At 47.4% G+C, this 25,243-nt stretch overlaps 1 protein-coding gene across 2 annotated transcripts in view; it reads right to left on the bottom strand.

The window, feature by feature from the left end:
* SLC22A18 (solute carrier family 22 member 18) overlaps positions 1 to 23,215 on the bottom strand; it is a 63,485-nt gene extending 40,270 nt beyond the window's left edge. The window contains exons 1-6 of one of the 2 annotated variants that reach the window (XM_069803662.1): positions 22,985 to 23,215; positions 22,690 to 22,898; positions 19,974 to 20,071; positions 16,577 to 16,722; positions 15,702 to 15,834; positions 4,983 to 5,095 (exon numbers count right to left, since the gene is read on the bottom strand). In XM_069803662.1, the coding sequence (XP_069659763.1) occupies positions 4,983 to 5,095; positions 15,702 to 15,834; positions 16,577 to 16,722; positions 19,974 to 20,071; positions 22,690 to 22,898; positions 22,985 to 23,009 (724 nt within the window). In that variant the 5' untranslated portion in view covers positions 23,010 to 23,215. The remainder of the gene's footprint in view (positions 1 to 4,982; positions 5,096 to 15,701; positions 15,835 to 16,576; positions 16,723 to 19,973; positions 20,072 to 22,689; positions 22,899 to 22,984) is intronic. The other variant, XM_069803660.1, reaches the window with a different exon arrangement.
* Between the last annotated feature and the right edge of the window lie 2,028 nt (positions 23,216 to 25,243).

The following is a 25,243-nucleotide window of genomic DNA, read 5'->3' as shown; positions in this document are numbered from 1 at the left end:
GCTTAGCACCACAAAGAAAAGAAACACAGCTGGAAGGCAGGGCAGGGAGCACAGGCGGGATGGACCTGGGAGGTCTCTGAGGGCTCACCCACCCCATCCTGCCTCCCTCCCAAGCCAAAGGAAGCAAACCCGAAGGTGCAGGGCATAGCAATGCCACAGGGAGCAATTAAACGGCAAGGGGACAATAATTGGATTTGCAGCTAAAAGCAGGAGACACTAAAGAGCCCTGGACAGCGAAATATTTGACAGCTGCAATCCTAGGCGTGGATGGGACAGGTAGAAATAAAAGTCTCCATCATCTATTACCAAACTGCGCAGAAACCATGAAGTGCTTATGTTGAAAGGTTACTATGAAGTGAAACAACAGCTTTTTTTAAAATGAATTTTTAATCTACTTCACCAAGACTTTTATAGAGTATGGAAATAGCCCTGCTCATCACCCCAGCTCTGGGGTTTCATTGCCAATGTACACTCATGTAACGGTAACAAACTTCAACCCGGTGCAGGACAGTCACCTTTTCTAACCATAACTGGGCTGCATGAGAGCTTAATTACCCAACTGGAAAGCCATAAATACTTCAGACTGACTCAGTTTGGGTGCACTGGATTTTTTCCTGCCTTTCACTGCGTCAGGGAATTTCTTTCCACTCTACAGCCCTTAGGAAAGTGGCACATGGCTGAAGGAGTCAGTGGCCATGAATAATCAGGGAAAGACTCTTCCAGAACAAGGCAGTAATGTGAAAAAGTCTTTCTTCTGGGGCGACATTTCCATGACCAAGGAATGACATAATAAGTCCACAAACAAAAAAGGCTTTATACCCCCATGGCAGCTTTTGAAACCTCTCCACGCTGGCTTGGTCCTTCCCTTCTGTGCAGAAACATCGCATTTTGGGGGCAGGAATTTAAGCCCCATCTGCACCGGGTCAATTGCCGTCTCTGCAGCCGTGGCTTTATCTCATTCTTTCTGGCTAACGCAATCCTACAACCCACGTTAATGATGCTATTTTACAGGACACAACGTTTCACTGTAGGACTGAAGGGATTTATTTCTGGTCTGGTATGAGGGTATAAGAGCCAAGCAAACAAACCTGTTTGCATAAGACGTCCATCAAGGTACATGCAGCTTGAGCCACCTCCAAGAGGCAAGGCCGGTGCCTGGGCACCAGTTTGCAGTGACGGAGCAGAAAGAAAAGGTACAAACGGTATTGCCAGAGAGTGAAAAAGCAGCAGCACGCCAAGACGCTCCCCCCGCAAAAAAAAAAAAAAAAAAAAAATCAAGCCACTGTTAGGCACTTGGAAGCTGCTGAAAGAGCCAAACTGAAAAGGACCTGCTGAGGTGCAGCCAGAGGAGCTACATGCCAGGACGCATCCTTGCGAAGGCAGCCCAAGTACTGTGGGTACCACTGGGGCACTGAACTGGTGCTGGAAACCCAGCCAGGGTGTAAAAACTTGGCACTGATGCTCAGACTGAGGCAGAACTAATGTTTCACTTCCAGCATGGGCCGTTTGCCAGATGTGGACCTCTGCTGAGAGTTAACCGAAAAGCATTTGAAACTCTGGACAAAAACCTTTATTTTGCAGGTCATTTGTTTTTAAGGAGAGGGCTGAGCAGTGGTCTAAGGAGTCAGAATCAGGTAGTTCCAACCCCCTGCAGAAAAGTGTCCGGGGACTTTCAGAGGGGTGAAGCAGGCGCTACAGGAATGAGGGATGCTGGACCAAGCCCAGCCTCCCAAGCCTAAGGGGATTTGCTCACGCTGCCGGGAGCGGGGAAACCATTTCTCACTAGTAAAGGAAGTCAAGCGCTTGACAACAAGGGAGGCAGCTCTCCCACAACTCCGGTTACGCAAACAGCTGCCTTCTGCTGGGTTTCAACATGCTTCGCCGCTCCAAAAATAATTTCCTGCTTGATTTGATACCATTAGCAGGAGCACAGAGCGCAGCACGAATGGTCATGCTGCTTCACGCTGGATCCAGCTAGCCATTGGTTTCCAGCAAAAGCCCCGATTTCTTTTTCTGGCAGAGGGGCACGATTACGCAGGAGGAAAAGGTAAGAGGGGTGATAGCGTAAGTCCTCTCCTCTTCCTCCGCAAAGGGTTTTGATGCAAGCCTGGAGGAAAGTACCTGCCACCTTTGTCCTTCCGGGCCTCTTTCCAGAGCTGAGATTTCCCAGCCCTTACAGCTCGTAACACTCATGGCATATAACCAACACTCAGCAGCCAAGCAGGAATCCATGCCAACATAAAGTTCAACGACAAAGTCACTGCTTGCCGGGTGATTAGGAGCTGTGCCGGTCCCGGACAGTGTTGCTGGAGTTCTCCCACAGCACAAGCACCCAAAAGCTAATATCACACCTTCTTTCATTCCCCACTGGATGACTTGGTGTCCTCTTTGGGGGCTTGTTGGAGTAATCCCAGTCCATCCCAGTGCTTTGGGAACAGCAGCACTTTCCATTCCTAGCTGGACTGGAATTTGGATAGCAAATTTTGCCCTAAGGTGCATCTGATTTCCTGTTCCCTATTCCCAGCCCAGGCATCTGCATGCCCCTTCCCAAGGGCCTGCCTTGGGGGGACTCCTCCAGGGGCCCTCACCAACAGTGCTTCCGAAACCTCAAGAAGTACAGAAACTTAAAGATGCCAAGGCCCAGCACATCAGCATCGCACTCCATAGCCTGTGGACCACCACCAGCAGAGTACACCAGCCCTCCCAACTCACGGCCTTACACAGAGGTTAGCTGGTATCTTCCAGATGAAACTCAAGTAATGTTCAGCAAAGAAATGAAGCAGCAAAATAAATAAAACTCAGTGTCACCCAGTAAAACAACGGCTGCAAAGTGGGATTCAGAAGCAGACAGCATGTCCACGAAATCAGTGTATTTTAAGGCAGTCCAGAATGCACACTGGTGTGAAGAGGGACTCCCCAGCAGAGTCTGAAGGTCTGTTTCAGCCTCTGAAGAAGCTCTATGGGGTTTTCCAATACTGCCTGACTCAGAAGCAGAAATCCTCAACCGCATCAGCCAAATGATTTTGTGCTGTGTTTCTCCTCCTCTTATACCTTGAAATTAAAGTTGTGCAATGGCACTTGTTTATGCTTATACATTTTAAGCCCAAAGAGGCCATGAGGGACCATTTCATCTGATCTGCACCACACAAGCCTTACCAACCTTTTCTTTCCACAATCATCCTTTGAGCCACACAATGGCTTATGAAAGATGCCCCTCAGCCATAACTAGAAGAATGTAAGGGGTGATGAACCCACCACTGCTTTTGGGGAGCGTGGACAGAAACTAACCTTCGAAGGCAAAGCCATGAAAAGAGAGGAAAGGTCCCATCAGCAGTCCTGCACAGGACATAACTCCAGGATGACACCCCCAGGTTTCATACTAGGCAAAATATACATCTGAGCTGACCCAAATGCCAGGTGACGCCCCTCCTATCATCCTCCTGTCACAATAAAAGGGAACAACCCTGCGAAGAAGGTGGCTCCTCACCTGCTGGAGGACCTGAGCTGGGTGGGAGGACAGGACTGGTGGGAAGAGTGTGCAAGCTGGTTTCCATGCTCAACTGACCCATGTCTGCAGCTGCTGCTGCTCCCACAGCCCGAGGGAGGGCAGATAAGCAGCAGTTCAGCTTTTCCAGACATAGCACAATTCCTGTTTACAGCCTCTGGGCTAGACTTTTCAAAAGAAGGAGCTAGGTGTCTATTCTTGCAGGAAACCAGGTGTGTAAACAGTTCAATTAATAGACCCAGCAAACTGTGCTCCAGCACAGCAAAGAGGGCTAGTGGAGACAAGCCAAGGGCACAGGAGCTGAGGAAGGAAAATACTTTTAAAGAATATGCCTAATTAGAGATGGGCCTGGGCCAAAAGTTTCTATTTGAACACCTGGAATAGCCCTGGGGAGCAGAATTGTAACCTGAACCCAGATCCACATTTTGTAACTCGCTCTTCTCCCAAATGAACTAAAACCCGGCTCCAGACCCAACCGTCACACAGTCCGAGCTGCAGGTCTCCAACAGCCAAAGCCTGGAGATCCGGCTGTCTACTCTCAACCGCGCTTTGGCCAAGCTGTTGTGCTGGGTTCCCGGTGCCCTCTCTCCCCACACCACCCACTGCCCTGCCGTGGGCCCACTCTGCCCCGCTCCACAGCTCGCTGTTGCTGCTTTAGCAGCATGCCCCTGGATCACTGACTCGGGGTGGAGATGCCCGTTCGGTGTCTGACGGCACGTCCCCATTTGCTCCAGCGGCTCTGGCGTCCCCAGCACTGTGACCAAGCCCTACTTTTCACTGCTCTGCCTTCTGCCTGCCCTCATGGGCTACAGCTGCAGCTCCTGGCCAAAGCAAGAAGCCTGCCCCAACACAAAGCCAAGTGGCTCCACTCATGCCTGCAAGCCAAATATTGACAGCGACCCTCAGTTTTGTGCCAAAGCCGCAGTCAGGGCTTGTTTTGAAGGGCACAAGCTCCATGACGGCGAAAGCCCCTCCGTGCCCTTTATGAGCCTTTGCAGAAGTGGCAGACTCCCTTTTCTCCCTTACAGCTCAGTTCTCTAGGACAGAAAACTAAACTTCACCCACACCTTACTGTCTCTTTTGAATGTACATGTTCTTTATAGCAGAATCACATTTGGCAAAGGTAGGTCAGCGCCATCCCCATAAAACCGCCCTGTCACAGGCATGTCGTGCATTTCAGACAGCTTGCAAGGCTGACTAAACATTTACTTTTGGATGGCTCATTTCCAAAGTTCAGAAATAGATCCTTGTCCACAATAAAAGAGTGCCTGGGCGTGCCATCAGGTGGCTTCATTGCCCCGTTACAGCATGCCATTTGCATTCCTGCGCTTTCCCCCTCACAGCGTGCCGCCGCTGCCCGGCGCCGAGCTCGCTGCTGCGTCCCCCTGTCAGGGCAGACCTGCAGATAGGCGAGGCCTTATCTCCTAGCTGGATTATTCTTGGTAGGTATTTGGCAATCATTTTTGCATCATCTGACCTTGAGTCCTGTTAGGTCGAGGTAGGTGACTCAGGCACATGGCTCTTGACTGCTTTCCCTTTCCGGTGGGCACCCGGCCTCTCATCGGTACAGAATGGGATGAATTGGCACAGCTGGAGAAAGGCAAAAAGGATTTGCTCACACCGGACGCTGTAATAGTCAAGGCAGTGTTTCTGTTTTGGAAACCTTTCAAACAATTTAGCTCCACTGCTATTCAGAGCAGCTTTGCGCCACGGATGTACTTTTCTAGCTATTGCAAATTCTTCCCTGCCACAGCTGAACCTCCATCCCCAAGAAAGAAAGCAATTCAAAAAATAATAATCAGGCTTTATACAAAAGCAGAGGAAAAACTTTATAAATCCTTCAAGGGCCAAGAGAATCCATCTGAAAAGTGCTTGCCAAACAGCACCAGGGCAAAATCAAAATGATGCAACCTTTCGTAGGGTGGACAGATTACAATCAGGCAATTACACATCCCAGACCGTGTAATCGCATGCAATGAGAACACGTGTGGGTGCAGTGTGAGGCGTGAGCCTGATGTCACCAACCACAGGCTCCTCCGGTTACCCTAAAGGAGTTCTTCAACAAATGGTTTCAAAATTTCTTTTCTTAACATCAATAGGTCCATCTAGAAGTAGGTCTCCTTTTGCCATGAAAATAATTCCTGGAAGACTGGGAAACATCCAGGAGAACGCTGGAAAACATCAGCCAGAAGAATCGATCCATCATCTGTCTCATATCCAACTGTGTCTGGGCAGTTGGAAAAGGGAGGGAAAGAAACCCATCACACACAATACAGATAATCTGTTATACAGCTTTATATCAGGAAAGAGCCTTTCTAAGCTTCTGTAGGAAGTACGCTTAAACATCTGACACATGAGCATCCTCAGCTTTAATAACCATTACTGTGTTTCATCCCCCTTTTTTTTTGAAGTCTGAGAACAGCATTTAAGACTCTGGCCTCCAGTAAGCATTGCTCAGATGCTCCCCAGATGGCTTTTCCAGGGGGATTTCTAATTATTTGGGTTTTTTAAAGAAATATCCTGCAGGAATCTTTTAGGTTTCTGGAGGTTTCCTTCCTTCCTCTACAAATTTCTTTACCCAGAGCTTGATTTAAAACCAAACTCAAAGGAAACACTTCCAATGACTTCAGTATGTCTCAGATCACATACCCTGGGGTAAAAGACAAATGAACCAAATCCCATAAAAATAAAGATGGTGCAGATTTCAAAAGGATTCACAGTGAAGTTTTGTAAAGAAGTAATTAGTCCAAAAGTTTCAGCCTAGAATATCACGGAATAAAGGAACATTTAGTGAGACTGAGAAGGCAGAGAGACTGAGACAGACCACAAAGGATTAGATGTATAATCCCCTCTCCACCAAGAAAAATAAATTAAAATCAAAGCAACAATTGCTATAATAACAGGTAAACAAGAAAACCCCAGATGCTAAAAAATATTCAAAGTTTTCAGATGCTGAACTACCTTAAACAGACCAGATTTCCAAAAGTGCTAAATTCCTATCCTCTGAAAATCCATGTTAGACATCCCCAAGTGGGAGACTGAAAGAAAATCACAGTGATTTCTGGAAAGCCTGATCACTGCACTTCTGCTTTGGAGAGCAACTGGAGAGCAGAGTGGAGCCCCTTATGCGTTTGTAAAGCAAAGCAAATAATTCTGATGAACCTATAGGGTCTGTGTCTCTCCAAGCCCATCCAAGCCACCTCCCAAGCAATAGTTAATTATAATGAGACACGATACTCCTCCAGAGCTGCTGCTCCATATCCCCCAAAACGGGATACAGCCCTACAGGGCATGTTGCCCTGCTTCCTGGGCTAACTGGGAGTGCTTCTGCGTGTGCTATGGCACAGAGCCACTGCTGGCTCAACACACGGTGCTATGCCCTGTGCACCGACAGACCCTCACCATGGTGAGCGGCCTCTCAGCTCACACCGTTAGCATGGCCCTCCTCTTGGATCAGCACCTCTGCTTACCAGCGGCGCTTAAGGGCATTCGCTTGCACCACTTGGCACAGCGCAGGGCTCAGCCCGCGCGGTCGGGAGCTTGCAATCCGAATGCTACAGAGAATGTTTCTGATGCTGGAAATACCTTCTCCCTTGGCTGTGATAACCCACGATTTGTCAGGTTAAAGAGACAAGCCCCGGCAAGTGCTGGGGTTAGCCTGGAGATGGCCAGTCAGAAACTCCTTTGCCCTCTGGCTGCATTCGCTGCCTGAATGCTTCACATACCTTTGGCTCTGGATGGCTGGTGGAGTGGCTGTGAGCAGGGTTTCATAAAGAGACTGCAAGGAAACGAAAACCCTGGGTGGGGCCATGGAAGCTGGTGTAGTTCGTGCAAAGGTCGTGCCCTTTTTATTTCCCTCTGAGCACCCCATCCGAGCAGCCGGGCCTTCACCCAGGACCACCGTGAACCAGCACCCTGTGACAACGGGCTGTCGCGTCCACCCGGCAGCCTCCTGCTCGTCCCATCCATCCAGAAGCAATGGCCAAGAGAAGCACCAGGAAGGGTTTAGCGCCCAACCGCAAGCTCCTCCAAAAGGACTGCTTTTCCACCCATCCTTTACGGCAGCCATATTTCAGGCAGGAGGAGGACGGGGGAGAGCAGCAGCAGTGGATGTGCTGTCCCCTTTCTTCCCCCGTGGCAAATGAAGGTCCATTTTGGAAATAATACTTCTTTCCAGCCCAATACCCTTGATGTCCCAATCTTACTGCCCCAGATTACCCAATACATCTAAAAGCATTAAGCCTTTCTCCTGCAGAGCTTCACTCCTCAGCTCCCCAAGTCCTAACTCCTCCCAGTCCACCCTTCACATGCCAAATCCACACATTTCCGTTCATCCAGACCTTCCCTCCCGCCCTTGTCTGATAGTCCTTCCCACACAAGCACCACATCCTTCCTGCTCCAACCTCACCACAAGCCTGGGTTCATTCACTGAAGCAGATCAGAATTAATTGTAAGCATGACCCTTTGAATCTAAAGGATTAGGAGATGTAAAGGAGAGAGCTCTCCATAGGAACACATGCAGGCACAAACGGAGGAAGCTTGTGGCACCCTCCAGGTCCCTCTGCTAGCTCTTGCTGGGCTCAGCTCTGCAGCCAACCCCCACTTCAACCCCCAACCTCTGGCACTCCCCCCCCGCAGCATTGTGGCTGGCTGAGCTCAGTTTTTCTGCTGCTTTTCTGAAACAGCAAAAGGCTGGCACTTCCTTTTGATAAACAATTTTTAAAAAAGAAACAAGCCCAAAAAATTGAACGGTGGCTGGGCTTACAAAGACTCTGCCTGCCCAAGACAGCAGGGCATAAAGAGGAGGATACATCCAGGAAAAACTGGATGTGTTCCTCCGAGGTAGTAGATATTTGCATGAGCACACCTCGTGATAGAGGGAGTCTGCATCCCAAAGGCTGTATAATCTAAATAGCAATATTGTAAATGTATTGGGAGAGGGAAGGAAAAACCATCTCATTGCCCCATATTATGCATGAGGAACACCAGTGCAGAGGGATGGGACGATTTACTCACATCACAGGCAAATTGCAGCAGAGCCAAGTCCCAAATCCCAGTTCAGGGACTTAACCACAGCCTATTCTGTGCTTTCTATTTTCTGTTAACAAAGAAAACAGTATTTCCCTGGATTTCAATCCCCAGTGATACTGCTGGATTTGCTGCCCAGTCATGAAATATTCCAGGAGTGGGAAGAGCAGATGAAGCTCCAGTGAGTCATGAGCAGACACTGCCTTATTGTGCAACCTGCATGGAGAGTGTCATGTTCAGCCCTCCGACCCTACCTCTGCTAATGAGGCCAGACCCAAAATGCCTTGTGCCTTTCCATAAAATTCCAGTTTTAGGGGTTTGAGGGTTTTTCTTTCCTTTTTTTTTCCCATTTTTTACACTTATTATCTGGGGCTGTTAAGCCTGGCTTGACAAGAAAAATCAGCCACCCCCTCAACGACACCTTGTAGAAACACAACTAACAACCAAGCAGGCAGGGCACCGCACAGAAACCCAGCGCTTTCAAAGCATCGGCTGAGGGGAGCGGTGTTCAAACATACATAATTGTTTAGCAGAGGTAACTTCACAAACACACACACTTTTGATTGCGATCTAGCCACCACGCGCGCAAAACAGGGTTTCGCTCTCCCGCCGCCCCCTCACTTTCTGACTCCAGGCATGGGGCAGCAAGGCAGGGCTGCCTCCCCTGGCACACAGGCATGATGAAAGCTGGAGAAGGCAGTGGGGAAATTTCCTTAGCCTCCCCTCAGATATCCCCCTCCCCTTTATTTCCTAACTGTCTGTCTGCTGGGGTAACCGCTGTCAACCCACAGAGGGAACCAGGCAAACCATGCCAGGAGTCCCTCTTCCCGTGGCTCTGGCGCAAGTCAATTCTCATCAGCCCCCAAACCTCAGCTCTCTGTCTAAGCAGCACAAACCAGCCGCACAAGGAAGTTCTGGATACTTTCTCCCCCTTTTTTTTTTTTTTTTTAAATGCCTTTTCATCATGGTTTCCCTGGGAAGATGAAGCAGCTAACCCAAAAGGGCAGAGATGCCCAGGAGGAAGGAGGGTGCTGTGGGGAGAAGGGGCAGGTGGACATCTCCTGTGAGCCAGCACAGCCACAGTCACAGCCCTCCCACCAAATCCGTGCAGAAAGCTAAGTGGGAATGAGGGTTTTGAAGGAGAATGGGGAGCTCCTGACAAGGCTAAGGAAGGGGCTGCCAACCAGCATCCCATGAGCTCAACCCAAGCCCAGCCCTCTTCAGCCGTGCCCCATAACGTTGAGGGCAGCCACAAGACATGGGCTCTCCCTCCCATGAGCTGCTGGCTCCTGCCCTGAACCCCACTCTTCCTCCCTTGGGAAAGGGCCCCACCTATGGGTGAAGGACAAGGAGGAGCTCTCGGCCCCACCATCACGCCTCCCTCCACTGAAGTTCAGAGCAGGGGTTGTAGGGAGAGCATGGAAGAGCCAGGTTTACTGTGGGTCTGCAAAGGGGGAACGAGGGCACCTCTGCAGTGTCAGTGTGATCTTCCAATGGGTAAAGAGGAGAAAGCCAGCGGACCCAAATCTAAAACCGGTGGCCTAGAAGTGGTAGGTGGGGTACGGGTTTGCAGGAAGGAAGGGCCGGGGATGAGCTTAGTGCAGACCTGTCTGTTGCATGAAGACAGCACAGACAGGGGAAACTGCTCAGGACCTGCGTCCTGATGACTTCTGGTACATTCACAATCCAGCATCAAACTCCAGGACCGTGACCGCAGGCACAATGTGTTGATGGCCAGAGCTAGTGTTTTGGGACTCAGGTTGACATCTTGCCAAGCAGACTGTCCCCTGAGCCGTTTCAGGACTGCTTCATGAGGAGGTAAATGGTGCTGTAGAGGTGCCTGTGCCTCTCTAGAGTCTGAACAGCAAATTTAGGTGTAACTGTCTCCGCTGTAGGTGTCTAAGATTAGGCAAACGCCACCCAAATTGCACTGAGGCATTTCTCAGGTTCAAGAATAGGTTAAACAAGTCATCAGAACTAGAAAGCTCTAGTGCTGGGAATAGAGGGGAGGAGAAAAGTGCCCTAGACCTGAACTCTGAACCAACAAGTTATGGAGGGAACATGTGCATGATCCTCTATCCAGACCTGGTTAAGATTACAGACAATCTGTGGGACCGTGGCTTCCAAAACTAAGATTTTTGTCACACAGAGTAAATGAGAAAAAGACTCCCTGGATGCTGTTTTGTTCTATTTTTCAAAGAAGGCCACAAGTGGGGTCCTCTGCGCCTTCCTCAAACCATCAGTTCCTTGACAAACAGCCCATTTGCTATTCCCTCCCCATCTCTCCCAAGGCATCAAAGAGCTCAACTGACAGTGACAGACCACCTTGCAGCTCATGGATAACTTGCTGGCAGGCAGACACCACCTCCTTCTCCCCAAAGTCCCTCGATACAAAGGACAAAGCAACGCCTGTACAAACGTCACCCATAACATGCTGCTCAGCCGACCAACATCATCCCAGGCAGAGAAATACCACGGTTTCTGCTGGAAGGCAGCAGAAGCAGCTCCCAGCAGCAGAATGCCCTGCTTTGTCCTGAAATGGAGCACAACCCTCTCGCCCTTTGCCATGTTCCTACCCGCCTTCCCAGCTCCCAACTTTCAGCCCTTTCAACACCCACAGTTTCTCCACTCTGCTGCGAAGCGATGAGAAATTCCCTACCAGAGGACATTGTTCAAATGGGTTATTGAAAAGAAATGCAATTCCCTACTCCAGGCAAACAAGCTCTTTCTTTTCCCCTTGAGGAAGAAGGATAATAGCACAGCAGGGGGGAAAAAAACCAACCCCAACAACAACAAAAAAACCTATCCCCAAAGCCTGTTGTAATAATATTAAATAAGAAACGAAAGGGGTTTGGCCAGGAAAATCCCAAGTTCAAAAGAATAATTGCTCCAAGAGATTTAAGCCTACAGCTGAGTCACTAAAGTGAAGAAACCTCTCCTTGTCCACAGAAAGCAAACAAATCTTGGGTCATGCAGCAAAACTTCTGTATGTCCTTGTTAGAAAGAAAGAAGAAAGAAGCCAAATGCAATTAATCATAGTCCCAGAAGAAAGGATGAAATCTTTGTAATTAGCTACCTAGGCTCATCTTTCCACTTTTGAAGACTAATCCAGCCACCTTCTTTCACCCTTCACCCACAGTCCTGCCACAAAAGTCTACTACAAATACCAAATCACTTCTTTCCAGGGATACACACTCACCTGCAGCCTGTGGTCCCCCAACAGTTTTGCAGTAAGTGTACAGGGAGGGGTGAACATGTACAGAGAGCAAACAGAGCTCCTTTTCTTAGTCACCTTTTGTGGATGAGCTGTCATGAAGTTCGTAGACTCTCCAAGAACCTGGAGACCTCACCTGAACTACAGGAGTTATTTTCAAGCTAGGTATTTTATATCCACAATCCTGATCCAACTGATCAATGACCAGCAAACACCAATTAAAAAAAAAGGCACACAAACTTGAAAACACTTTCCAAATGGTTAAGATTACAGCCGCTTATGTTAATAAATTGGCTTATACCTCATCCTGAGGTGGTGTAAATTTGCCTGACCATCGCCCTGCCGATAGAGAGCATGTTGTTCACAGCTGTATGCACTATTTGTACAGAGGTGAGTGGACAGGACTGTATATTAAGAGCAAGGTCTCCAGAAATTAAATTCAGTAAGGTGAAGCCAGCTGGCGAGCAGCTCCTTTAATTGCGAAAGGCAAAGCCACATTCCACAGATGAAACATGTCCAGTCTGAGTAAAAGTCACAATTCCTTTGCTACAGCTTCATTCAAAGTTTTGGAAAACATGAGGGAAATGTGTAGTACTTTAGAGAGAGGAAGAGGAAGGGCTGGAGCTGGTGGTGGCTACAGCTTAGGAGCTGAGGTCAGGATCGGACATCCAAAAAATCCTATGCAAATCAGAACAAGCCATTCAACTTCCCTGGAGCCCCCTTAAATAATAAGGGTTGACAAATATTATTCCAACAATGAAAACAACAACAGACCAACTCTTTAGGTCAAGTGCATCAATGGTAAATACAATACAATGGAATAATACCAAAATTACATCAGCTGAGGAACTGAGACCGATTTCTACCCCCTCTCTTGTATATAAACCACTGTTAACATATGAATAATGCTGTCAACAACAGACGGGGAATGCTGGCCAGCTTTGTGGTGAGGGAGAGCGAAGAATGCAGAGTGGACAGAAATCTCCAGCTTTGCTCTTCCATGACACAGCAGAAACACTTATTTTCAAAGGAAGGAGATTGGGTCATTCTCCTATGAAAAAAATGGAAGCGATTACGCAGCTCCAAGTACAGCTGGAGCCTTCCTGTACTAATGTGGGAAACAGGGAGGGATGATTAACAGCCAGTCTGTGGGATGCGGCAACAAGGCCAAGGAGCCTCAGGTATGTCCATAATGGAACACCCACTCCTTTCCCTCCAGGTCAGTGCCACAGACACAGCCAGACGTGCTGGGGATGCTCTGGGGGCTGGTTGGTTGCACATAGCTGTCTTCATCTGTTTGCAGGGCTGAATTCCCACTCACCACCAATACTCGCCAAAACACTTAAAATCAGTAGATTGCTCCTCTCATCTTTCCAGAGAAATCTGGCAGAAGAGCTAAGCACGGTGTCAAAGCAAAGGTGGGATCTGGCTGCAGTGAAGCTTGCTACCAAACACCCAGAGTGGCCTTCTCAGCCTGGAGCTGCTGTTTATAAAATCAAATCAACCCTCTGCATGCCAGGGTGGTCAAAAGGGTCCTGCCAGCATGCTGGAGTTTGTCCCTTGTTGATGGGAATTCCTGCCATCCTTCCAGGGGGATGCACAGATCTTCATGGAGAAAACCAAATGCTGCTGGTGATGTCAGATACACAAAATCCTGTGGTAGATTAGAAAGTCCCATTTTAAATTAAGTTAGATAGCCAAGATCATTCTGAGCTTTTCTATTCTTCCTGTTTAATGGTGCCTCACCTGGAGCACCAGTTCTGACCCTTTCTATTCTTCCTGATTGATCGTGCAACCCTCTTGGCCGGAAAATGAACCACTGACTCAATACAGAGCGACTTAGCGGTCAAAGTGAGGAGGGGATACCTCCTCAAACGACCACCGAAGACCACCTGAGACCCCCGTAGACCACCTGAGACCCCCGTGCATCCAGAGAAGGCATCTGATGTGTTATGGTTATGTAATCCTATGCATATGCATTAGATAGTTTCAATATGTATTAGGTAGGAGTAGTTTAATAAATTAGATGCAATTGTTACTGGATAAAAGGGACACACCTGATGAGTCTGGTGTGCTTGATTTGTGGAAAGTCCACAGAGCACCCTGCGCAGAAAAAAGCAATCTCTCTCCTGAGCGGGTGAGATTGGTCTATTGAACAGCGGGTAACGAAGCTGCTTTTAGGACAACACTGGCAGACAGGCCGCTTTCCCCAGTCCTGCTACAGGACAGAAGCACAGCCTCGAAACCACTGCGATGGGATGCTCCGGCAGCCAGGCACGAACTGCGAGCCGAAGCCGCCCTCCGCCGGATGCAAGGGAAACAACCCCTGCCGTGGGAAAGTCAAAAGCCATGGAGTTTTTCGGGTGCAGGTCCCTTACTTTCCCATCATTACGGGCAACATTTGCTTTCCTCAGCGTTATGTTGCAGGCACAAAGTGTAAGGGCTAGGAGCTTTTCAGGTTTCAAGCAAGAGGAAGAAAACTCCTGAGGCTGTCTGCAGCAATTAATTGGGCCCAACGCTGCCGAGGTACCGGCGCAGAGTTTTCAGGGGCTACTCCCTAAGGCTGCAAGGTTAAAGTCTTCTACTCAATTAACCTTGGCAAAGATTTGAGACACAAAGTAGCATCACTGCAGCACCTGAACGCATGTGGACACACAACAGGGTTCAGAGAGCTATGCATGACGCCTCACATCATAACCGAGTGTGCCCCATGCAAAATGCCCAGGTGACATATCATCATATATAGTCCGCAGTGCTTATGGCGCTAGGACAGGGATCATGAAAAAAAATCAATGACATTTGACTTAGCTGCCTGAAGTTCATGAAAATTGATTTTTAATGAGGTAGCATTGCGGTACACATGAGGGGAGGTGGGACAGATGCTGGTAAGGCGGCCGCGGGTGGCTGTGGTGGTGAGAGGCAGCTGCAGGCAGCACTGGTGGGCAGACCGACGGTGACACCGAGCAGACGCTGACTCTTGCCAGCAGCACCGATCCCTTTCAGGACAAGCCCAATTCCTGAAAACCAGAGCTTCCCCTAATGATCTTTAACCTCCGTCCTATGCTGTAGAACGGCTCTAATGCTCACAAAGGTTGAAAAAAAAAGTTATTTCCATGCTAACCTGAATCTGCAGAAGCAAGTGTCTGTAATAAAAGAAGCAGAGCAAATTAAACACCCAAAACCTCACAAGGGATGGGGTTTTTTTCCCCCCACCAGAGAAATGCAGAGGAATCTTCCAGGAAGATTACAGCCATGTGCACTTCCCTGCCTGCAAAGTTCTTCGACACACCACAGCTTTTGAGCTTCCTTTACTAATAATGATCAGCAACTGCTAAGTTCAGTACAATTGGGCATTTCTTTCCTGTTGCAGCACATAAGAGAAGGTGGCAGCCTGCTACGATGTGCCAAGCTATGGAAAGCGAACAGGGAAGTGGCAGACATGTGCTTCATCCTGCTGTAACAAGGTTAGACCTCCTCACTCTTTTTTTCCACTGTCCCAAGCTTGCTTTCCCCTTTCCCAAGGTCTTGCTCTATATTGAGCATCCCCCAAGCACATCAATTTCCTCACGAGTTTCACACTGCTCCCAATATCCATTTCTCAGCTGTACAACACTGTTTCTTAAAAGCAGGCTATGCAGTGCGTGCTGTTTTTCAGCACACTCAGCTCCTAAAAGACAACTGGGAGACAGACAGACTCCATTTCTCACTTCAACTTGTTTTTAAGTCAATTTAAGTAGATGGAAGGTAAGATTTTCAACAAGGTCTCCTTAAAAACAGTGGAAGTAGTTCTTTGAAGCAGTATGGAAAGCAAAATTTTGAGTTCTGGTATGATCCTCTACTGCCACCAGCAGTAAGAGAGCATTAAAAGCTGGGCGGGGGGTGGAAGCAAAATACCCCTCAGCAGCTCCCTCAATTGTTGCAACAAGGCCAACACCGAACAAGTGGGACACTCACCCAAATTTGGTGGAGAGGACACCTCCCAGGGCAGAGCCAATGATGATGCCTATTCCAAAGCAAAGACCCAGCTTCCCCAAAGCATCAGTGCGTTGGGAAGGAGTAGTCAGGTCTGTAATAAGCTTCTGAGCACCTGCAGGGAAAAAAATACCATGAAAGAAGCTTGCCACAGGGTCTGGGCAGCAGGTATACACATTTTTAGGCCACAGCAACAGCACCTGCCACTAAATGGTCCTTGCAACCCCAGGGCAAATGCTCATGCACACCACTGAGTGGAGTTGGTTCAGCCCATCAGTAGTAGGAAACAAAAACACTCAAACAAACCACTTCACAAGTGGCAAGAAGAGGCTTAACACCCTATCAACTTGAGTCCTGTTGCATGAGTTACATGGACTTCTAGAAGCTAAAGGTTGTTTATGGTTTTCACTAGGAGCATATAGAAAAGGCCAACTAAAGCAGAACAGCTTGGTGGGTAATGGAAGGTATTTTTGTAATCACATTTCATTTTGACCAATATGCTCATTTTACCAGGAGAAAGGGAAAAGCTCTCCTAGAAAATATCCTGGTTGCAAGAAGGTAGCTGTGAAGTTTGGGATAGCACTGCTGCCAGCAATTGATTGTCACCCATGTCCAAGCAATTTGCTCAAGATCATACAGGAGGACGGACTTGGGACTATGGGCTACTAGCCCTGCTTTCCATAACCAATACACCTGCTGCTTCATGTTCTCACCATTTCATCCCTGATGACCATCAAACGTTGCTCCTGCCTTCCTTCATGTTATTGATCCTGTTGGCTTCCAGCAATGTGAGCAAGAAGAGAGGAATTAGGCAATAAAAATAATTTGGAAAGCCCCTCAGCTCTGACCGACCTTACCTGGTATCCCATGCATGAACACTGCTGGCAGCCTGGAGAGGAAGAGGAGGGTGATGCTGGTGGAGATGGACATGAGCAGGAAGAAGGCACTTCCAGATGCACAGGAGAGAATTAATGCTGCTTGGGCGCCAAATTGATCTGCAAACCTGGTATAGAAACGGTACAATGTTATCAGAAGTGGGACCAGGCAGGTCATTACAAGCGTGATGCACCCCAGATGGATGGAGTTGCACAGCCATCTCACCCTCATTTATCCACCATGGGAAGCACTGATCAGATTCTCAGATGTGCTCAGTTCCCAAAAGAGGACTAGATATTCAGAGGAGTGCAGCTCACTGGGCCTGGACACTGGACGACCTCTCTTCATTGTTGACTACCAGCGATACAAAACTGCCTTGCAAAAAAACCCCAAATCAAGCCCCCCCCCCAACTGGAAGTCTTGCCTGGAGGAGGCGTGCAAGGACCAGTGCTGAAGCACCGGCTGCCCACCTGGGAACGCAGGCACTGCCACTTTGGTGTAACAGGGCAATGCATCAGCAACTGCCACAGTCCATTTCCAGACCCCTCGTGAGCACAAGATATGTGCTTGCTTAAGTCTCCTCCCCTGGCATTTCAATGAATAAATGTGGTTTATCTCAGAGCTGCTGAAGACCAGCCACAGGCAGAGGCAGCTACAGCAGCTCAGCTCAGTAACTCATTCAAATATTATCACTTTGGAGCACATAGCACCCTCAAATTTTACTTCTTGACTCTTAAAATTGGTTCAGACGAGGGTATCAGGCTAGCTAATTTTTTAGTTCATGTTCAACGGCAATTGAAGTTGTTCCAGTTTCTTTCCAGAGGATGTTCAAAGCAACATTTCTCATTCAGCATGACTTAAAAAAAAAAAAAAAAAAGTTAGTTTTCTATTTAGATTCAGTAAAGACTTCACAAGAGTGACTCAAATTTCCTTCTATTTGAGGAAAAAGACAAACCAGCCAGATCAGGTTTTGGTTCAGGTTTTATCCAACTTCAAGATAAAGACCTAAGTTGGACAAAGCCAGAGAGTACCACAGAAAGGGATCTGAGCAACTGGGACTAAGATGACCATAAAACAGACCTTAGTGTTTTTCACTCCAGTTTCTCCTTCCTTCATTTTATTGAAGTTGCATATTACAGTTAGCAGATGAATGTTACCTTGCATAGCAATTAGTTGTGCTTACACTAAAAGAAACACCACCCCCCCCACCCACCACCCCCCCAAAATGCCAAACTTTGGTCTACAAAGTTAAGCATAAGTAATTAAAGGGCTCTGAGTTGAGGAAGAGGTACAGGTCAAAACTTCACTGTTTACACGAAAGCCAGGGAAGTTTATATTAACAGTTTGTAACCTAAAGACCAGGATTCACTACATAGTCCAGAGCTCTTTTGGCTTTGTTACTTAAGAGTAAATTCAGTGCTTCCTCTTCTCATGGCTGTTTAGGACCATCAGGCAAGAACAACAAGGAAAACTGACCTAAGCTACACATTTTTCTCTCTCTTATCCCCCTCCTTCCCATTTTCTTTTTATCTACCTTTACACTGAAGTCAAAGCAGCCTCACATCTAGGAAAATCATTTTCATCTCAAACCTGTGTTGCAAATTTTGACTTCAATCTGGCAATATACACCTTCAGTCCCATCTACACCAGTGGGAGTCCGGACCCAGACAGAGTCTGGTTTGCCATTTTCCTTCCCTTCAGCATCTCTTCTGGACATTAGTGAGTGACAGGCACAGAGGAAAACCAGATTCCACATGGCACCAGATCCAGAACAGAAATATTACTCTAGCTTTGTATATTAATAGAAAAACTGTTCAAATTGGGCCCTTTGCACCACCTCTGTTCTTAGGAATGCATTTTCTTCCAATCTGCACTGGAAAATTTAATGTTATTGTTATTAATTTTAAAATGTGTATTATGGTAGCGTCCAATGGCTTTTAGAGATCAGATCCTTAAAGTCCTACACACCATGTACCAGAGGATCCCGTAGAGCTCACAATCTACATGAACCAGAATGGTAAATCCCATGTGGGAAAACTGAGGTACACACCAGCTCCATATCCATTTATTACTTTGTTCATAAGTGGCAGGACTGAGAAGAAAAGCTAGATTTTTTCTCAGCCTCATTTTAGCTTCCTATCACTGAATTACACTGCTCTTTCAAATTTTTTCTGCTTTTTGGGAATGCATTCCCCTGTCACTCAAATTTTTTGGGGCCATTTACATTTCATTAGGAAGAGGAATGTGTGTCCTATGGGGTGGAGAAGCAGAAAAGTGAGTCTTTTCCACCCTTTTCTTATTTTGATAGATGAACTTAAAGATGCATCAATTCTTAAAGATTCATGGAAGTCTAGCTTTATATTTGTCATGGTTTAACCCCAGCCAGCAACTAAGCACCACGCAGCCACTCACTCACTCCCCCCCCATCCAGTGGGATGGGGGAGAAAATCGGGAAAAAGAAGTAAAACTCCTGGGTTGAGATAAGAACGGTTTAATAGAACAGAAAAGAAGAGACTAATAATGATAATACTAATAAAATGCCAATAGTAGTAATAAAAGAATTGGAATGTACAAATGATGCGCAGGGCAATTGCTCACCACCCGCCGGCTGACACCCAGCCAGCCCCCAAGCGGCGATTCCCTGCCCCCACTTCCCAGTTCCTATACTAGATGGGACGTCCCATGGTATGGAATACACTGTTGGCCAGTTTGGGTCAGGTGCCCTGGCTGTGTCCTGTGCCAACTTCTTGTGCCCTGGCTGGGCATGAGAAGCTGAAAAATCCTTGACTCTAGTCTAAACACTACTGAGCAACAACTGAAAACATCAGTGTTATCAACATTCTTCACATACTGAACTCAAAACATAGCACTGTACCAGCTACTGGGAAGACAGTTAACTCTATCCCAGCTGAAACCAGGACAATATTAAACACCAATGTAGTCACAGTGAGATTCAGCTGCAGAAATAACACAACCCTCAATTATTTTCATTGACAGCTCTACTTAACATCAATAAATATCCTCTTTTTTAAGTTCCTAGTCACAAGACATTACTAAGGTTACACATGGCTATAAAATGTTTGCAGGATTAAGCCATTAGGATCTGGGCTCTGAGGACTCTGATGGTTTAAGCCTGTTCCCAGTATATTGTTACGCTTAAATGTGTGTCATTAAAACATAGCTAAGTTAATATAAAGGCTGCTTCTATGTTGCAGTACTTCTAATTATAGTATTTATTTTCCCCTTGCCCATTTATGAAATCTTCAAACATTTCAACAGGACCATGAACCAGAACTAAATGATTTTTTTTTATTGAAGTACAAAAACGTCTGGCCTTTTTCAGCTATGAAAAGGGTCATGAGAATTGTTCTCACTCACCTTCCGAAAATTGGACCTCCCACAAGCTGGAGGACACCAAAGGTTGTCTGGAGGTAGCCAAGCCCCACTGAATCCAAACCTAGGCTCTTTGCCAAGTACTAAAAAAACACCAAAAAAACCCAACAGGTCAGAGGAAATGAAGTATGCCGTATTTCTGAATAAAGAGCTTAATGTCTGTGTGGAGAGGACTATGGGTCCAAACAAGCATTTCCTTCAACTCCCCACACCTACAGATAAAATCTTTCTTGGGTCAGACACAGGCTGCTTAATAAAGACCAAAAGTCTCCGTCCCATACTATCTGCTAACGGAGATCAGGTAGATGTGATCAAACCACCAATTTTGCACCAGGTGACAAATCTGAATCCCCCTTTACCTTTGCAGTCCAACACAGCTGAACATATTCAGCTACTGGTGAAGGGGATGAGGTAGGTTTTAAGTAGCCTTCAAGCCTCCAGACCCTGCACCTGGGGCAGCCCAAGCACCACCCGGGAGATGACTGCTGTAAGGTCTTGGAGCTGTTTAATCGAGCGAGCCAGAATCAATGCAAGTACAACATGGACAAAATATTACCTTTACTTATAATCTGGATGGTACACCCAGAATGTGAGCTTGCAAAACGAGCAGATGCACACCTTGAAGAGCCTCAATCCTTTAAATAAAAAAACCCTTTTTGTAAATGTAAAAGTTGTATGCTCAAAGGACAGCTATTTCTGATTCACGTTTTTGTTTTGTGCCATCTGCTAAAAGTTGTTTAAAACTCTCCACCAAGTTCAGCTCTCAGAAGTGCAGATGTGCCCCAATCTTCCTGCTTACCTGGCACATGCTCCGCACCCAGGCCCCCAAACCCCCTGTAACTGAGTGGTGATCGACTATGCCAATCTCCAACAGATAAACTCTCTCTCAGCCTACAAGCTCTGGGCACCATGGGCTGGTTTAGTCCCAGAAGGAGAGAGCAGTTTGCCTCTGGAGGCACAAAACCAGTAGAGATGGCATCACCAGAGACAGGTGTGGACAGGCGTATCATAGATCCAGGAGGTCACAAGAGCAGGAAAGTTGACAGGTGGAAAAGGAGCTGGGGGTGCTGGTTGACAGCCACCTGAATATGAGCCAGCAGTGTGCCCAGGTGGCCAAGAAGGCCAACGGCATCCTGGCCTGTATCAGAAATAGTGTGGCCAGCAGGACTAGGGGAGTGATCATTCCCCTGTATTCGGCAGTGGTGAGGCCGCACCTGGGGTACTGTGTTCAGTTTTGGGCCCCTCACTACAGGAGAGACATTGAGGTGCTGGAGCATGTCCAGAGAAGGGCAGCCAAGTTGGTGAGGGGCCTGGAGCACAAGTCTTATGAGGAGCGGCTGAGGGAGCTGGGGTTGTTTAGCCTGGAGAAAAGGAGGCTGAGGGGAGACCTTATCACTCTCCACAACTACCTGAAAGGAGGCTGTAGCGAGGTGGGGGTCAGGCTCTTCTCTCAAGTAACAAGCGATAGGACAAGAGGAAATGGCCTCAAGTTGCACCAGGGGAGGTTTAGATTGGATATTAGGAAAAATTTCTTCACCAAAAGGGTTATCAAGCACTGCAGCAGGCTGCCCAGGGGAAGTGGTTGGGTCGCCATCCCTGGAGGTATTTCAAAGACATCTAGATGTGGTGCTTAGGGCCATGGTTTATTGGTGGACTTGGCAGTGTTAGGTTTACAGTTGGACTCAATGATCTTAAGGCTCTTATCCAACCTAAATGATTCTATGAAACCAGACAAAATAGTCCAGTAAATGAGAAGCAATGATTCCCACTCACAGCTGGTTTATCATGCCCTTAGAAAAACCTACCTCTGATTTGAAACCTCCAATTGCTGCTGCCTGCTTGTTGGGTCACTCTCCCACTGTCATGGTTTAACCCCAGCCAGCAACTAAGCACCATGCAGCCACTCATTCACTTCCCCCCCACCCAGTGGGATGGCAGAGAGAATTGGGAAAAAAAGTAAAACTCGTGGGTTGAGATAAGAACAGTTTAATAGGACAGAAAGAAAGAAATTAATAATAGTAATAATAACAATAATAAAATGACAATAATAATAAAAGGGTTGGAATATACAAAACAAGTGATGAACAATGCAATTGCTCACCACTTGCCGACTGATGCCCAGTTAGTTCCCGAGCAGCCATTGCCCCCAGGCCAACTGCCCCCAGTTTATATACTGGGCATGACGTCACATGGTATGGAATACCCCTTTGGCCAGTTTGGGTCAGCTGTCCTGGCTGTGTCCCCTCCCAACTCCTTGTGCCCCTCCAGCCTTCCCACTGGCTGGGCATGAGAAGCTGAAAAATTCTTGGCTTAGTGTAAACACGACTTAGCAACAACTGAAAACATCAGTGTGTTATCAACATTATTCTCATACTAAATCCAAACCATAACACTACACCAGCTACTAGAAGGAAAATTAACTGTCTCCCAGCCAAAGCCAGGACACCCACTGCAAGCAAGAAGACACAACATTAGCTTCACCCAGGGCCATCAGGCCAAGGAAAGGGCTCTAGGTGCTACTGCCGCACAAATAATAAACCAGCTTTTACTGCCTGGGCAAACCCTGAACCCAGTCACAGCTTGCCTGCTAGGTAGGAATACGCTTTCGTGTCTCCTGCTGCAAATTCTTTTCTGACTTTGCTGGAAAACTACATAGGCTGGCGTTGAAGGCAAGATGTGAAGCAGGACAACCCATACTCACAGGCATGACTCCCATCTGCATGAAGAGGAAGGTGAGCTCTAGGGTTGCAATCAGGTAGGCAACAAGGATCGCTTGTCCCCTCTCGACCTTTCCCGAGCAAACGGTCTCCCCCAGGGTCTTGCTCCTCATTCCCGAGGCTTTTTCCTCACCTCCAGAGCTGGCTTTTGGATTCATAGTGCTCATGGAACAACTTACTGCAGGCTGACAGGCTGAAAAATGACACAAAGGTGCTTTCTAGCTGGGAACACGGAGCATAGGTAAGGTGCAGAAGCTGTGTGTACAGTTCAAAGCTGACGGTGTGAAAAGTGCTGAGTCAGCATGCCAGGGATTTATTCCTTCTTTCTTTGGTTTTTTTTTTCTCCCCTTTGCTTACTTGCCAGGCAGGATCAAAGGTAACCACACATCAAAGTGCTGATCTCCTCCTTCAGCCTCATACCAGGTGGGCTCATTACTTCAAGTACCATCGCAACAAAGACCAGCTTGAATGTTCCAGTGGGGTGAAATTGGACATTGCCCCCAACAAGAGCATGTGACAAACATCTTCAACTCTTAACTGTTTCACTCCTTTCGCTTTTATTGCCTCTGGTAGCTCGGTAGAGATGACTGTTTTAATTCTTCATGAAAGGCACTTTGATTTTATTTTTGGAGGTTGCAATTGAAGCTTACAGCACAACAGCCTTTTCCAAGGCCTCATGTTTCTTGCACTAGGTTTGTATAGATCCTGGAACAAGCATAGATCTTACATGCAGTTAGAGCTGCTCTCATCAACACCTCTAGCTGAGCCATTTTCCCTCCTTCACCAGGTGCTGCAAATTTATAGACAGGCTGAGCTAGCAAATGTTCGCTTGTGGCTCCACTCAGACTACAAATTACCAGCCAATGCTGAAATCATTTAAAAAAAAAAAAAAAATTAAATCCACACAAATCATGAGGCTGACTACAAACTGAGGAATTAAATAAACAAGACTCATTTGGTCCTTGGGGCTTTTGTTTGTTTGTTTGCTTGCTTGCTTGTTTACTTAGGGTTTTATTTGTTTGTCTGCTCACTTGTTTGCTTGGGGGTTTGTTTGTTTGTTTTCTTACTTGTTGAAGTCTGGAAGTCTGGTTGAGCATTATCTTTACTTTAAAGAGAAAAAGAAAGCAGAGATCCCAATTCCCTGATTTTGTAGAATCATGGGACTCTTGGTAGGAAGGGACCTCAGGAGACCTCATCTACCCTCCTGCTTGAACACATCAGCTCAGCTGTGGCTTTTTCTAGACAAGCTTTGAAAAATCTCCAAGAAAAGCGATTTACCCCCTCCCTGAGTATCCGGGAAAGAAGTTTTTCCTAATGTCCAATCTGAATTTCTCAAGTTGCAGCTTGTGGGTGTTGTCCCTCATGGTATCAGCTGCCGCTACCAAGAAGAGCCTGGCTGCATCATCTCTGGAGCTGCCCTTCAAGTAGTTACAGGCTGCTGTTAGATCACTCCAGCCTAATCTTTGATAGGCTGAACAAGCCCAATTCCCTCCACCTCTTTCAAAGATGATGTACTCTAGACCCCTAACCTTCTTGGTAGCCCTCCCCTGGGTCCAATCCAGTTTCTCCACAACCCTCTTGAACTGGGAGGCCCAACGCTGGGTCAGCCTCACCAGCACCAAGCAAAGGGGAATAACAACTTCCCCGGATGTCCTGGCCATGCTCTTCCTCAAATGGCCCATTATATGGTTTGCCTTATTCCTGATGAGCGTGTACCATTGGCTCAGGCAGCATCGCCATCACTCATGGTCCTCACACTAGGGTTGCTGCATATTCAGTCAGTGCCCAGCCAGCATTGATGCAGGTGGATATTCTGCCCCAGGCTTGGGGCAAATTGTCACAGCTTTCAACTTGTTGAAAACCTTGAGGTTTTGGTTGATCCAGCTGTCGTGTTTCATACAGACTCTCCAGCCTGAGGCTCCATCATTGACCATGTCATCCAGTCCCTCTAATTTAGTAACACCTCTGTTCAGAAATGGAGGCTTGCCTCGCTGTGAAGGCTGACGCAGACACATCAATACAGGGACACACACAGACATTTGCTGGCTCGGATCTGGAGTGGCTGTCAGGGCTCCCAGGTTTCCAACCAAGCCCAGGGAGAGGGAACTGTAAGATCTCTGGGCACACCTTTTTATTCAACACATGTCGCCGCAGAGCCCCGGGATTTGGTGAGGGCTGCCAGGCTCTACCTCCTGGCGAAGAAGAGGAAAGACCAAAGGTTTAATGTTTCACCAGGGGCAGGTACCATATTGCTAGACAGAAACAACCTTTTGCAAACTCAGCCAAAGCAGGAGTAAAAAAGCAACTTTAAAGAATGACTTTCCTACAGTGATACCAGCACAAAACCAGACCCAACTCACAATGCCCTAGAAGTCATTTTTGTTACCGAAGAAGGAAGATTACCCAGTGTGTATCCCAATTTAGCAAAGGATCAGTGTTCAACATTTGGTTCATCTCATCGTGAAACAATGGATTTGCCTGCACTTTGAATGTCCTGCAGCACAGCACCAACATCATCACTCCCTGGTTTGCGCTGGA

The sequence above is a fragment of the Haliaeetus albicilla genome, chromosome 16 (genome assembly GCF_947461875.1).
Source record: "Haliaeetus albicilla chromosome 16, bHalAlb1.1, whole genome shotgun sequence".
Classification (NCBI taxonomy): Eukaryota; Metazoa; Chordata; class Aves; order Accipitriformes; family Accipitridae; genus Haliaeetus; species Haliaeetus albicilla.
The sequence above is the reverse complement of the archived record's forward strand: the minus strand, read 5'-3'. Positions and strand labels throughout refer to the sequence as shown.